This window comes from Palaemon carinicauda, chromosome 30 (assembly GCF_036898095.1).
Source record: "Palaemon carinicauda isolate YSFRI2023 chromosome 30, ASM3689809v2, whole genome shotgun sequence".
In the NCBI taxonomy this organism is placed as follows: Eukaryota; Metazoa; Arthropoda; class Malacostraca; order Decapoda; family Palaemonidae; genus Palaemon; species Palaemon carinicauda.
The window spans coordinates 84,837,798-84,852,783 of NC_090754.1; the positions used below are offsets into that span (position 1 = coordinate 84,837,798).

Sequence of the window (14,986 nt, forward strand, 5' to 3'; positions counted from 1 at the left end):
AATTATACAATTATTCAACTAAAACGTTTTCTTTTAAGTATTTTGCTAGTTTTTCCTGTTTTTTTAAGAGCGCATGGAGTTTTACCCACTTACGCCGTAGCAAAACATTATGAAACGTACGCATCTCATAATATCCCTTTTCCATGGATAAATGAGGTTATGTCACGTATTAACTATGGGAATTACTACTATGCTTTATATACAGTTGTTAACTGCCTATATTGCTGAAATGATTTTTAACAGGAAGTCAAAATAAGCATTACGCTTATTTCCGATTACCTCTTCCCTCCAGTATGTTTACGAGCCCGCTTCGATAATATCAGGGACGTTCTCTTTTAACTTAAATATTACTTATTTTATTAATACTTATCAAGATGCATTATTAATACTATGTATATTTTGAATATTATGAAATTATATATTTAATCATATTAAAGTTTTAGATTTAAATTAAAGCATATCAATTCTTCCGTTAAAATATATTGTATAGATGAACAGTTCTTTGCTAACGGTGACTGTCAGTCTTGTTTACTCGGTCAGCTGGGACAGGAAGAGGCTGTTAACAATGGATTACTTTATTCCTTGACAATTAAGGTCAAGGCGGCAGGATGTCGTTATTGTGGAAGAAATTCCGTTAGTATAAATTTCACGATTCATCTTGTGCTTTATAGTGATTGTCCAAGTGGATTGTTTCAAAAGTTTGACGAGATTAGGCGAGTCCAAGATTCGGTGCTCCCAAGCGACAGGTTAATTAAGACCGTGATTGATTGATAAGGCTTGACCATTCTCACCTGTTTTCTGAAGTTGAACACTTTAATTCAAAATACAATTGATTAATATAGTGTGGGGTTAAAATAAGCTTTATTGGGGCCGCCACTAACCACGGAGAATCCGGTCCCCTAAATTATGCTGGTTGCCTAAGTAGACAGTAGGCTAGTCTGTTTTATACGCTAAACATAATATTTAAACTAATTTGGACGAAGATTATCCTTCGTTAAGTAACTTTACCATATGTTTAATGTACGATATTTCAATTTGTTACCGAATTCATCAACCATATATATTTTTCCAACTGGTTATCTTGTGTATTATTAATTTTTTAAATGGTATGGGGCTGCATACTACTCTATTTTGTGTTTCCAATTTTATATATATATATATATATATATATATATATATATATATATATATATATATATATATATATATATATATATATATATATATATATATATATATATATATATTTATAACAATCAGAAGGAATCGGAGTCTTTGTATTGGAGAAACTCCAGAACAAATGCATTACACTAGTCTGAAATGGCAGATATAATGTACATAAGATGCAATTTAACCATTTGGGAAAATATATAGGCTATGATATTTATAACAATTGCGCAGATACGTATTCAATTAGAAAATACAGCATGGAATATTGCAAAGATGCTTTCTAAACCTAATATGTCAGCTCCTTATCAGACTAAGAGTTCTGTGGATTCCTTAGAGGTCTAGTAGTTATTAATTATTATTATTATTATTACTATTATTTGGTAAGCTACAACCCTAAGTGGAAAAGTAGGATACTATAAGCAGAAATTATACAATTGCTTTTTTACTTAACCCAAACTAAGATAGTACTCTTTGTGTTTACCTTATTGGCGGGTGAACCTCCATATAGCCTGACTTAGCGTATCATAAGTTACAGAAAAAACTATTTTTCATGCGGGATACAATCATCGACTGTACAGTATCTGCCAGTGTGGTTGGTTGGATGGTACTGTATTGTATTTAAGCTTAGGATAGGGTGTTGTTATATTTTTTCTTGGTTCTAAATCTTTCTGATATACGTAAATCGGCAATCATACTAAGAAATCTATCAGAAACATTTTTATGTACTGTACATCGATAGGCAATAGTACTTTATTGAAGTCTCCTTTAGCCCCTTATGCTGTCACTTGTTAGAACTCCTGATTGGAATTTATTTTTTTTGCTATCAGTATGAACCCTTGATGATTTTTTTTACTTTATTTACATGGAACCTATTTTTTTACTTTTAGTTTTGCCAATTATGATCTTGAATTTGTAACGGTAGATTTTGAGGTTTTTACGGTACAGTATACCTGACACAGGGAAGCATTTCATTGTGAAAGTACTTGGTGAAGTGTTTATGGGAGTATGAAAATATTTTCCTCGTTTTTGTATATTCCTACGCAGATACAAACCATAATTCTTTATGCAGGGAATAAGTTTCAGCGTGTGGCTTGACGGCCGTTGAATTGTTTAACGAGCAGTTAAGTGACTTGTGGAAGTGATTGTGAAGAGCCCCTCCCCCTCACCTGTCAAAGTCTCTTTTGGCCGCCTCGAGTACAGACATACTTATATTATTATTATTATTATTATTATTATTATTATTATTATTATTATTATTATTATTATTACTAGACAAGCTACAACCCTAGTTGGAAAAGCAGGATGCTATAAGCCCAGAGGCCCCAACAGGGAAAGGAAAGGAAAAAAGGAATATAATAATCTAAGAAGAGTAACAGCATTAAAATAAATATCTCTTATATAAACTATAAAAACCTTAACAAAACAAGAGGAAGAGAAATAAGATAGAATAGTGTGCTCGAGTGTGCCCTCAAGCAAGAGAACTCTAAACCAAGACAGTGGAAGGCCATGGTACAGAGGCTATGGCACTACCCAAGACTAGAGAACAATGGTTTAATTTTGGAGTGACCTCCTAGTAGAGCTGCTTACCATAGCTAAAGAGTCTCTTCTACCTATACCAAGAGGAAAGTGGGCTCTGAACAATTAGTGCAGTAACCCCTTGAGTGAAGAAGAATTGTTTGGTAATCTCAGTGTTGTCAGATGTATGAGGACAGAGGAGAATATGTAAAGAATAGGCCAGACTATCCAGTGTGGATGTGTGTAGGCAAAAGCGAGCTTTTCATTTTCTTTTTCTTTCAGGAAGTAAATACTGTACTGGCTTTGATTGTTATTGTGAAGCAAGACGCTCATTTGTGGAAGGATGGACTTTACATCCAGTGTATTTTGTTAAATCTGATATAAATCAACAATCTATCTGTGCTGTACTTGGGGCATACCTGTTCTCAATCATCCCCATGTGCCGATTGTATGTTGTGTTCAACTTGCGGTGTTAGACGTAGGCTTTGAAGGGGAGGAAGATATCTTTGCTTCTTTCCGCACATGGGGTGCATTTGCTTTTGATGCTTCTGCGCTTGCTTCCCTGGCTTGTTCCTCAGGGAGTGTTGAACAGAAGCAATAAGCTCTCGGATCTACGTTGGCTTATTTTCAGGTACTGGTGACTTGTGGCATTTTACCTGTGCTCGCCGCATCCTATTGGAGGTTGGAGGCTTCTCTCCTTTTGGGCTATTGCTGACGAATGTGACCTAAAGGGGTGTTGGCTTCTCTAGGTCTTTTAGGTAGTCTTCCCAAGCGCCAGTGTCTCCGTAGCGACGCCACTGGTGAAGGGCATGTCAGTGTATCCCCAGTGTTAGTGTTCCAGCGATGTCCTCAGTTGTTTTTCTAGTACGGAGGGTGGTGGTTCCCCTCTTGACATCTCCCTGACCTCGTCACTTATACCATCCCCCTTACTCTGTGCTTTATCCCAATCTTTGTGCCTGGCGGGTAGGTCCGATATTAGACCAGTAATGTCGGTTGTAGGAATTTCCTCCCTCATAAGGATAAGTCTCCAATTAAGAAATGAGGAGGGTTTATATTTTTCTTTCAAGTTACACATTGAAGGTGAAAGAAGCCACTCGGTGAGTTGGCTTCCCAGGTACCTGCCAGTAACCCTACCCATCGTGTTAGGGGTTTTAATAGTCAGGTTTCCAGCTTAGCTGAATCATAATCCTATTAAATGACTCAGGTTTGTATAGTTAGGAAAAATATAAATTGTTTTAAGGTAAGAGTCCAATATGTGACAGTTCTATTTTGCAGATTTTGTTGAACGAATGTGCTGTACTCGATACCTGTGATAGTTATCTGCTTTTCTTGTTGTTTTATTATCTCTTCCTTCCAGGCAAGGGTGTTGGAGGAGGAGGCAGTCCTGTTCATGCTGGCCACGTGGAAGATGGAGCTGTCGCTCAGTCTCCATCCCAAAAAGGACCGGAGGCTGCGTTGTCATTGCCGCATCAGGACTTGCTCGTGTCCAGGTTAATTTCCGAGGCAGATGAACAGCTCTTCATGTCAGATGCAGGTAATACAGGACATAAAATAGGTTCCAAACATACTGTATATATCTCTCAGATGATTTGCTTCTAACATATCTGGATAGTATATTTGGACATCTAAAAGATTCTATGCTGAACCTTGTACGTTCTACGTCATGTGTGAATTTTATATTAGTTTAGGTAGTCCATGAAATGGTGACGATTACCTGATGGAGCAAGGATCTTTGAAAAGTTAGCAATTCAGCTGATGATTGTTCTATGATGAAGATATTGATGACTGTACTCATTTTAATAAAAGGAATATTTGTTATTGGCTAATTCATTTTATGAACTCTACCAGGTACAAGATTTATTTGCTTTATAGAATTATGGAAGAACATCCTTTTTGCTGTCAGTAATGTTAGAGAATAATTTGATCCAGCATTGTTATTTGTTTACTGTAGATATATTGCTATTCCAAAGCAAAATAGATAAAAAATATCAGACAGAAATTTTTTTCCTGTTTTGAATATTCCCTTGTTTGTTCCGTAACCGAAATACAAACCACGCTAGTTACAGAGGGTTTACCTTTTAGCGCAGCTGAAATGATGAGCCAATAGTTTTAACGAGGGTTAATTACCCCCGCGTTATTAGCGGGGGCTGGGGAAGCGTAGCTTGCTACCCCTCCCCCCTCCACACACCGGTGACTTGCTTCACTTCACTTTTGGCTCGGCGGTGATCAGACGTGTCTGCTCATCGTCCTCGTGACAGCCTTTAATTTTCTGCTTATTCTTTTCAGCGTGTGTGTTGGTTGGAAGTTGACCTTCATTATTATTTCTTTACAATGCGTACATGCCCTGGAGTTGCCGGTCGTCCTTGTGGGACTTTCATGTCGGACGTAAATACGGATCCGCACACCCTCTGCCCTCAATGTCGGGGCCGACGGTGTGACCAGGAGAACATGTGCCGTGAGTGCAGGGAGTGGTCTGCCTCCCAGTGGGAGAGGTTTGGCCGTCGGCGTAAGAAGAAGTCCAAGAGAGACCGTTCTCCTCCGGGGTTAGCCTTGAAGGAGGAAGGTTCTCGGGACTCTTCTTCCGCCGCCCAAACCTCCTCCGAAGCTCCCCCTCGTCCGCCTCCTAAGGAGAGTCAGCCGAGTGGGAGCGCAGGCCCTTGTTCTGTTTCCCGACCTTCGGTGGGGGGAGAGGGCGTGGCCTCCCATAGCGAGGCGGTTCCCCCTCCTCCTCCGGGGGAGGTTATTGATACTGTAATGCCTTAACCAGTGATGATCTTTTACAGATTTGGTTGTCCCTGGGGCTTAAGGGCTTGCCCTCCAGGGTCGCTCTTATTGACCTTGTCTCGTTGGGGGCCGCTGTTAAGCAGTCGCCGGTGGTAGCAGAGGTAGACCCTCTGTCTATTGTCGACGTCGTGGTGACAGAGGCCTCCGACGTGGCTGGGCCTTCCGCCGCAGGTGCTGTTGCGGGTGATCCTGCTCGCCAAGACTCTCCTGCTCGCCGACGCTCACCTGCTCGTCGGCTCTCTCCTGATGTTCGCCCCCCTCGCCAGCGCTCTCCTGCTCGTCAGCTCTCTTCTGAGCGTCAGCGCTCATTTGAGGACCATCGCCCTGCGGTCTCTGACCACCCTTTAGTACTTGCTGAGCTCCCTGCTCACCATCTGCCTGGTCCTGTGGCTACGCAACATCGTGCTGCGCGTGTGTCAAAAACACATGTTCGCCAACGCGCCAGCGATCTTCCAGTTCCTGCTTGTGAACACGCCGCGCCACCTGTCCTTTCACATGACACACGTCGACCTTCTGCTCGCCAGCGATCTCCAGCTCGCCAGCGATCTCCAGCTCGCCAGCGATCTCCAGCTCACCAGCGATCACCTACGCGCCAGCGATTACCTCCTCGCCAGCGTTTACCTGCTTGCCAGCGCGCACAGGCGATCTTAGTATCGCCTATTCAACAGCAACAGCTAGCGCGCCAACGTTCTCCAACACTCCTGAAGGAACATGGTTCGCCAGCTTCTAGCTCGCCATCACGCGATCGCCCTCCTGCGCATGCTGCTCGCCATCGCTCGCCATTGCACGATCGCCCTCCTGCGCATGCTGATCACCATCGCACCCCATCACGCGATCGCCCACCTGCGCATGCTGCCCGCCATCACGCGATCGCCCTCCTGCGCATGCTGCTCGCCATTGCACGATCGCCCTCCTGCGGATGCTGATCACCATCGCACCCCATCACGTGATCATTCACCTGCGCATGCTGCTCGCCATCGCTTGCCATTACGCGGTCATTCACCTGCGCATGCTGCTCGCCAATGCGTCGACATGCCACATCGCGCCATCGCCAACTTGAGCGACTGCACTCACCAGCTCGTCATCGATCGCCTGTGGATCTACATCGCCAGCGGTCTTCCTCATCTACGCGGCAGCGCGTTCCCTCGCCGTCGCGCCAATGCTTGCGTTCGTCGCCTCGGACACGCGTTCATTTACCTGCCCACCCTCGCGCCCACTCGCCCGCGCGACCGCTCGCCTGTGCGCCCGCGCGATCATCCACCTGCGCGCCCGCGCGATCATCCACCTGCGCGCCCGCGCGATCACTCGTCTGCGCGACCATGCGCTTCCGCGCGACCATGCGCTCCCGCGCGACCATTCGCCCTCGCGCGACCATCGTTAGCGGCGAATTCCGCAGCCGGTGGTAGCAGCAGGAACGCGTGCTCCTGGACGGCACTCGGGATCACCTCCATCCAAACACAGGTTGGTAGTGAAGGACGAGGAGAGGTTAGTACATCATTCTTCCCCACCTTATTTTCAGGCAGGTACTGTGGTGTCCACTCCAAAGGATCGCCCGATCCCTTTCCCTTTAGCGAGGATTTCGGACTCTGTGTCCTTGGAGCAACAGACTTGGTTTGGTCCTCTGGCACGGGCGTTAGTGAGGGTTATGAAGCCAGCAGTCGCCGGCCAGGGTAACAAACCAACGGCTGTCTCTCCTACGCTGAAGAGAAAGAGAGGAGTGGACTTCGTGGTGACTTCCCCCAGGGCGAAGTTGGTTCCCAAGAGGTCGGTCGCGAAGGTCCCTTCTCCAGCACGAGTGCTCTCTCCTTCTCCCGTGGACGAGGCCTTTCCGTCCTCAGGTGAGTCCAGTGGCGCGGTAGTCTTCCCCTCGGCACCAGGGGGGGAGACTTTGCTTCATGCAGGAGAATCGTCTCGTGAGGAAGGGGCCCCTCGAACCTCGTTGTTGGGATCCTGTATCCCTCCCAGGAGGGAATCCAAGGACTCCAAGACCGTCCCTAAATCCTCTGCAAGGATTCGTCAGGAACCCACGACTACCCAGGGGAATGTCCACGTGTCACCCCAGGAAGAGATCCCTAGGGCAGGAGACTTAGCTGCCAGCCCGAAGGGAGGAGAACAGCAAGAATCCAAACATGCCTTCTGGCAGGTCCTAAGCCTGATAAGGCAACTTAACGGGCTTATGGATCCAGTCATCGCCCCCCGTGAAGGCAAAGACACGATTTTGGATGAAGTGTTTGACGTTCGGAAGGCCCCTAAGACCGGTGCGGCTCTGCCCTGGTCTCGGGGGCTGAAGAGTGCCAGGGCTAGGGCCAACGCTCAGCTCGCACTTCTTGCCTCCTCCAGTCGTTCCATTGCCGGGAACAAGCTCATCCCTCCTCCTCGCCTTCAGCAGAGGAGGTATTTCGAGATCCTGGGTGAGCACAACCTCGCTCTTCCTCTCCTTCACTCTGTGGAGGAGCTGGCGAAGGGAGTTCCCCTTGAGAAACTCTCTGCCCGACAGGTGTCGTTCTCGGCGGCAGAGATCCTTAACCACGAGAAGGTCGCTAAGTGTGCCATGCAGGCCACTTCGTGGCTGGACTTTTGGCTAGGATCTCTGGGCATCCTATTGCGATCAGAGGACTTGTCCAAGGAGACCAATAGGAAGGCCCTAGAGACCTTCTTGCTCTCGGGCACCCGCTCCATCGAGTTTTTGGCGCACCAGGTTACCACCCTTTGGGCCAACTCGGTGTTGAAGCGTCGCGATGCTGTGTCCGAGAGATTCCATCCGAAGGTTCCCGCCGTAGATGTGTGTAGGCTCCGACATGCTTCCCTTCTGGGGGAGGGCCTGTTTGAGCCTCAAGACATGGAGCGAACGGCTGAGAGGTGGAGGAAATCCAGCACGGACTCCCTCCTCCATAGGGCCCTTACAACTCGGCCCTATAAGCCTCCAGCCCCGCCACAACAGCAGCAACAGCCTCGTAAGGCTCCCAAACAGGCACTGGTAGCTAAGAAGGTGGTGTCTAAGCCCCAGCCCTTTCCAGTCAAGGTCAAGAGGGGCAGTAAGTCCTCCATGGGAGGCAAGACTCCTAGGGGTGGCGGCCGCGGCCGCAAGCCCTAGGGGTGCCAGTCCCCCTGCATGTCCACCTGTGGGGGATGCCTTCAGCGTTGCGTCCGCAGGTGGCAGCAACACGGGGCCGATGCTTGTACGGTCTCAGTGATCGGCCAAGGCTATCGCGTCCTGTTCACAACATCTCAACCTCCCCTGACAGCAAATCCAGTGTCGTTGAGCTCCTATGCCATGGGATCGGCAAAGGGGCTGGCCCTTCAGGCCGAAGTCGAGACCATGCTCGAGAAGGGTGCTCTCCAGGAGGTCGTGGACGGCTCCCCAGGCTTCTTCAGTCGACTCTTTCTTGTAAAGAAGGCTACTGGAGGCTGGAGACCCGTCATCGATCTCTCAGCTCTGAACAGGTTTGTCAAACAAACCCGGTTCAGCATGGAGACATCAGACACGGTCAGACTTGCGGTGAGACCACAAGACTTCATGTGCACACTGGATCTAAAGGACGCGTACTTCCAGATCCCAATCCATCCGTCTTTCAGGAAGTACCTGAGATTCTGCCTAGACAACAAGATCTACCAGTTCAAGGTGCTGTGTTTCGGTCTCTCCACAGCTCCTCAGGTGTTCACCAGAGTGTTCCCCCTGATTTCATCTTGGGCGCACAGGAACAGCATTCGTCTCCTTCATTACCTGGACGATTGGCTGATCCTAGCAGACTCGGAGTCGACCCTTCTTCGGCACCGAGACAGGCTTCTGGATCTTTGCCAGGATCTGGGGATCGTGGTAAACCTCGAGAAGTCCTCTCTGCAGCCGTCCCAACGACTGGTTTATCTAGGCATGCTAATAAACACCAATCTCCACAAAGCCTTTCCATCAGACGACCGGATAGCAAGGCTGAGGAGGGTGGCGGAACCCTTCCTCAGGCGAAAAGAACTCCCCGCCCAATCGTGGTTGCGTCTCTTAGGCCACCTATCCTCCCTGGCCCGTCTGGTTCCAAACAGCCGCCTCAGGATAAGATCCCTTCAATGGCGGCTCAAGTCCCGGTGGAATCAAGGATCCGATTCCCCGGACATTCTGATCCCAATGGGGTCTCTGGAACAGACGGACTTGCTGTGGTGGCTGGCCGACGAGAACCTGCGGACGCGTCAAAAGAAGGTTGGGGGGCGCACGTTCTGAACCAGAGGGCCTCAGGCCTTTGGTCAGAATCAGAAAAGTGCCTACACATCAACCTGCTAGAATTGAAGGCCGTCTTTCTGGCTCTTCAGCAGTTCCAACGGTCCCTGGCGGGTCACTCCGTGGTGGTAATGAGCGACAACACCACGGTAGTGGCTTATATCAACAAGCAGGGAGGCACTTTTTTGCAACAGCTATCCCATCTTGCAGTAGAGACTCTGAGGTAGACCGAAACCCACTTGATAACACTATCAGCTCGCTTCATTCCTGGCAAGAGGAATGTGCTCGCCGACAGTCTGAGCAGGGCTTCGCAGATAGTGAGTACCGAGTGGTCTTTGGATCCTCAGATAGCCAACAAAGTCCTGACTTTGTGGGGTTCCCCGACTGTGGACTTGTTCGCGACAGCCTTGAACTTCAAGCTGCCCCTGTACTGCTCACTAGTCCCGGACCCCAAGGCACTCTGGCAAGATGCTTTCCAGCAACGGTGGGACAACATCGACGTGTACGCCTTCCCACCGTTCTGTCTGATGAGAAGGGTGCTCAACAGGACCAGACTATCGGTCAACTGTTCGATGACTCTGGTAGCTCCGCTATGGCATCACGTGGAATGGTTTCCGGACCTTCTGCAACTCCTGACGGAACTCCCAAGGGAGCTTCCTCCACGACACGAGCTTCTCAGACAACCCCACTCCGGCGTCCCTCACAGGGCCGTAGCCTCGCTTCGGCTTCACGCCTGGAGACTATCCAGCGTCTCCTCGCGGAGAGAGGCTTTTCGCAACAGGTTGCGGAGAGAATGTCTCAGCACCTGCGAAGGTCCTCTGAGGGAGTCTACCAAGCAAAGTGGAGAGTCTTTTGTGGTTGGTGTCGTGGAAGGGGTATCTCTCCACTCGATGCCACTATTCCAGCAATAGCGGACTTCCTCGTGTATCTGCGAGAAGAAATGCGCCTTTCTGTCTCGGCAGTGAAAGGCTATCGCTCAGCCTTAAGCTTGGCCTTCAGATTTAAGGGCGTGGATATTTCTTCATCGCTAGAACTCTCTTTTTTCTCATACGTAGCTATGAGCTTACCTGCCCCCAGTCGGAAGTGAGACCCCCTCCTTGGAACGTGGTTCGAGTCCTCAGGTCTCTTAAGAGACCTCCCTTCGAGCCATTACGCCAGGCCTCCGATCGCCACCTGTCTTGGAAGACGGCTTTCCTACTCGCCTTGGCTTCGGCCAAGCGAGTTAATGAACTTCATGGTCTCTCGTACGACATCACCCATTCAAGGGGATGGGGGGAGGTAACGTTCAGGTTCGTCCCTGAGTTTGTTGCCAAGACTCAGAATCCTGGAGTGCCGGATCCTCGGTTCAACTCTTTCAGGATCGCGAGTCTCCGTTCTGTAACAGGCGACCCAGACCAGCTGCTACTATGTCGAGTGAGGTGTCTGAGGCACTACTTGAAGAGAACGGCTGCAGTCCGTCCTCATGTGGGAGCTTTGTTTGTGAGCACAGGCAGGACTAAGAGGAGGGTCACCAGGAACACCATCTCAGCTTGGATTCGAAGGGTTATCCACCATGCCCTGAATCCTGACCCTCCTCCGTCACGTCGCCCTCGGGCCCACGATGTCACGGGTATTGCTACATCCCTGGCCTTCAAGAGAAACTTCTCTGTGACGCAGGTACTTCAAGCTGGGGTCTGGAAGCGTCAAACGACCTTCACAGGCCACTACCTGCAAGACGTGACCCACAGGAGCCTCGATACGTTTTCTATCGGCTGCACAACAGCTGGTCTAACCTCAGGCTCCTTTTGGACAAGTAGCAGTAGGTTGAGGGCGTTGTTACCCGGTCTAAGTCTGCGTGAATGAAAGAGTATGTCTGACCCTTACTTCTTTCTTCATTCTCCCCTCTCTTGGGGAAGCAGCATCCTGGTCCTCGCATAGCTGACCTTGACCTCTGCAGGTAACCCATGCTTCTTTGTGCTCCTAGTATTAAGCTTAATACTGTTGCGTCTCCCATACCCTGATGAGGTGGTATGGGGAACGTCCTATCCTAGAATTCCTAACTGAAGGTCTCAAGGTCAACTTCATAGGACGAGTCACACTCTCCTCCTCACACTGCTTATGTAGGCCACTCGTTCTTAGCGATGCTAGGAACTTGTGAGGTACAGGGGCTCCCTCTCTTTAGTGCTACTCACCGAGGGATCGAGCCCTTGGGCAAGCCGAAGTCAGTAAGGCTGGGGACTTTCCACCCTTCCTAAGGGGTAAGTCACCCTCTGTAAATAGCGTGGTTTGTATTTCGGTTACGGAACAAATGACAAATTCGAAGATAATTTGTATTTTTCCTAACCATACAAACCTTAGCTATTTACACATATGTGCCCGCCATCCCTGACCCCCAAGTCAAGTCCTACCTCTTAAGTGAAGTGAAGCAAGTCACCGGTGTGTGGAGGGGGGAGGGGTAGCAAGCTACCCTTCCCCACCCCCCGCTAACTAGCGCGGGGGTAATTAACCCTCGTTAAAACTATTGGCTCGTCATTTCAGCTGCGCTAAAAGGTAAACCCTCTGTAAATAGCTAAGGTTTGTATGGTTAGGAAAAATACAAATTATCTTCGAATTTGTCATGTTTAGCTACATAATTTCAGCATAGGCAATAGCATTTGATATGTAGTGTGTACTCTGCTTTTATATTGATATCAATTGAACTTAACTCTGTATGTTTTTGCCAGATGACGGAGTAGAGGATCCTTTAATGGTTGAATCTCAGTTTGTGAAAACAGTAGCCGACATATTCAACAGTCATTCAACTCTTCCTTACTTCTTGCAGTTTTTGCAAGGATGGGGATCAGATAAATATGCCAGGTTTTGGCTTGACGTTACTAGTTTCAAAGCTTCGGCAGAGACACGTATCCGCACTAATGACACTCCTCTTCCTCTTGAAAATAAAAATGTAGATGAAGGTTGTATAAATCAGAGTGATAAGGGAAGAAACTCCAATAATGGTAGAAATGTGATAAAGAACACAGAAAGTGTAAGTGATGTGAGTTTCCCTCAGCTGAATGTATGTGATAAAAATGTAAAAAAAAGTTTACTAAGTGATCTAAATTCTCATGGGAAGAGTTTAGTGCTGCCAGATTTAGTGAGCAATATTAAAACGGTTACTGATGTCACCCCTCTAAACTCTCCGGACGGTCCATCGCAGATTCAAAATTCTGGCAGTCCCTTTCCTAGACAATGCAGTGATATGGGCTCAAGTGAGATTTCTGATGCAAAACTAAACAGTGTGACAAAAGATGAATTGATGCAATCAAGGAGTGAGTCTTTAGCATTCTCGTTAAAAGGTGAAAGTGGGGTGACGCTTTCAAAGTCATTGACACTGTCAAGAGCCCAGAAGCTGAGACAAAGCATTGCCGATGATGCTTTGAGAATCTTCCAAAAGTATATATCAAAAGAAGCCGAACTGTCCATTGGTGTGGATGATTCAACGAGAGAGGAGATTTATCAAAAGATTTGTGTGACAAAACAGGACATCAGCCCAGACTGCTTTGAATCAGCTCAAGTAGTTGTGTTTAATCTCATGGAGAAGGAGTAAGAAATAATTTTTTCTTTTTCAAGTTTCATCTCTTTCAAGTTTAAAAGTAAATCACAGCATGACTTCATTCATTTGACTTTTCAAGACATTGAACTAACCCCCCTTTTTCTAGCCAATGAAGTCTTCTGATAGATATTTCAAGGAGTCAGACATTTTTGGGTGTCAAATTTTGTATAGAAACCATTGTGTAGCCATTTATATTTTTCAATATTAATCTTACCCGATGATCATGTAGCTGTCAACTCTGTTGCCCGACAGAAATCTACGGTCGGGATACGCCAGCGATCGCTATACAGGTGGGGGTGTACACAACAGCGCCATCTGTGAGTAGGTACTCAAGTACTTCTTGTCAACAAGAACTCAATTTTTCCTCTGTCGTGCCACCGGCAAGACCTACTAATACGCCGTCCCTAACTGGATTTGTTTTCACAACTTTTTGGTGAAGTACACTATTCCAGTTTTGAGCTCTCGCTATGCAGGGGTTTTATCTTCATTTCAAAACTTGAACTCGTTTTGGATAGATTTAATTATGGTGACGAAGAGAGTATGGACTCTCTTTCACTTTTAAATGGCCGACCCTTCCCTTAGACGGAAGTGTTGGTGTCGAAGAGAGTATAGACTCTCTTTCATTTTTTATGACCGACCCTTCCCTTAGACGGAAGTGTGTTTAGGTTTTTGGTAATTTTGCTTAACAAAGTTATAGATTTAGTTTATATCTCTCTGCCATTTATAGGCCTCTTCGATTAACTTTCCATTTATTATAAACTTATAAAACTTAATTTTTATGTTTGTTTATATGCGACCTTTCCTAATATAGGCGGTCCTTACTTGGAACCGAAGTTAATTAACATTGAGCCCGTCATATCGTATTTCCTGTTAAGAATTTATGCTATTTTAATTTTAATGTTTTTGAAAGAATTTCTTTGATAGTCTCGTACTGTTTTCAAAGATGAACTAACGTTTAGTTTAGTCTCCGCAGTTGTTGACGTTCAGAACGTTCAACATGCGCTCTATCGTTACGATAGAGAGAGAGTATTTCACGGTTTCACGTTGCAGTAAGAGTAAACCGATTCTAGCATTTCGTTCATTCTTTCTTAGCTTAAATGGTTTTAATTCTAATAAAGGAACTTTTTATTTGGGAAACCTTTCAGTTTTTTTTTTCCTTTAACAAATAATATGTTTTAACGATATATAATTGGGCTCATCTCTCAGGTTTTAAGTCAAGAGAGAGAGAGAGAGATAGAGACGGAGGGAGAGAGAGGAGGATAAACGTTTCGTTCAAGCGGGTAACGTTGTTCTCGTTTTTTTTTTTTTTTTTACTCTTCTCCCTAGTCGCTATAGGGGAAGAAGGTAAAACGTTTCTAGAGTTTTATTCTTGTTCCCAGGCTTTATGCGGTGAGAGATTTTAAACGTAGTTTATTTGATCTAGTGTTTAGTCTCTTTTCCAGCCACTGAATTCTTTATCTTTCATTATGTTTTTCTGTTACATTGTAAAACTGTTTTCGCAATTACTACCTTTTAATGAAGGATAGGATTGCGTGTTTCAGGTACAAATCACTTAAAGTTTCGAGTTCAGTGAAATAAGTGCAAACAGAAAATCAAAAGTGATAAAGTGATATGCACAAAGTGTTACAGTGTTGCGTTCGAGGGTTCGTTTGTTCGTGCCAGTTGTTCACCTTGTCCGATACCTCTTACAAGCTCCCAAGCCCAGGGGAGAAGTAATGTCGAAGGACTTATGGGTTCCA

At 46.6% G+C, this 14,986-nt stretch overlaps 1 protein-coding gene across 1 annotated transcript in view; it reads left to right on the top strand.

Moving 5' to 3' along the window:
- The first annotated feature begins 478 nt into the window (after positions 1-478).
- Positions 479-14,986, top strand: part of pkaap (A-kinase anchoring protein pkaap) — a 98,164-nt gene continuing 83,656 nt past the window's right edge. The window contains exons 1-3 of the mRNA XM_068354133.1: positions 479-633; positions 4,043-4,219; positions 12,379-13,237. Coding sequence (XP_068210234.1) covers positions 609-633; positions 4,043-4,219; positions 12,379-13,237 — 1,061 coding nt within the window. The 5' untranslated portion in view covers positions 479-608. The remainder of the gene's footprint in view (positions 634-4,042; positions 4,220-12,378; positions 13,238-14,986) is intronic.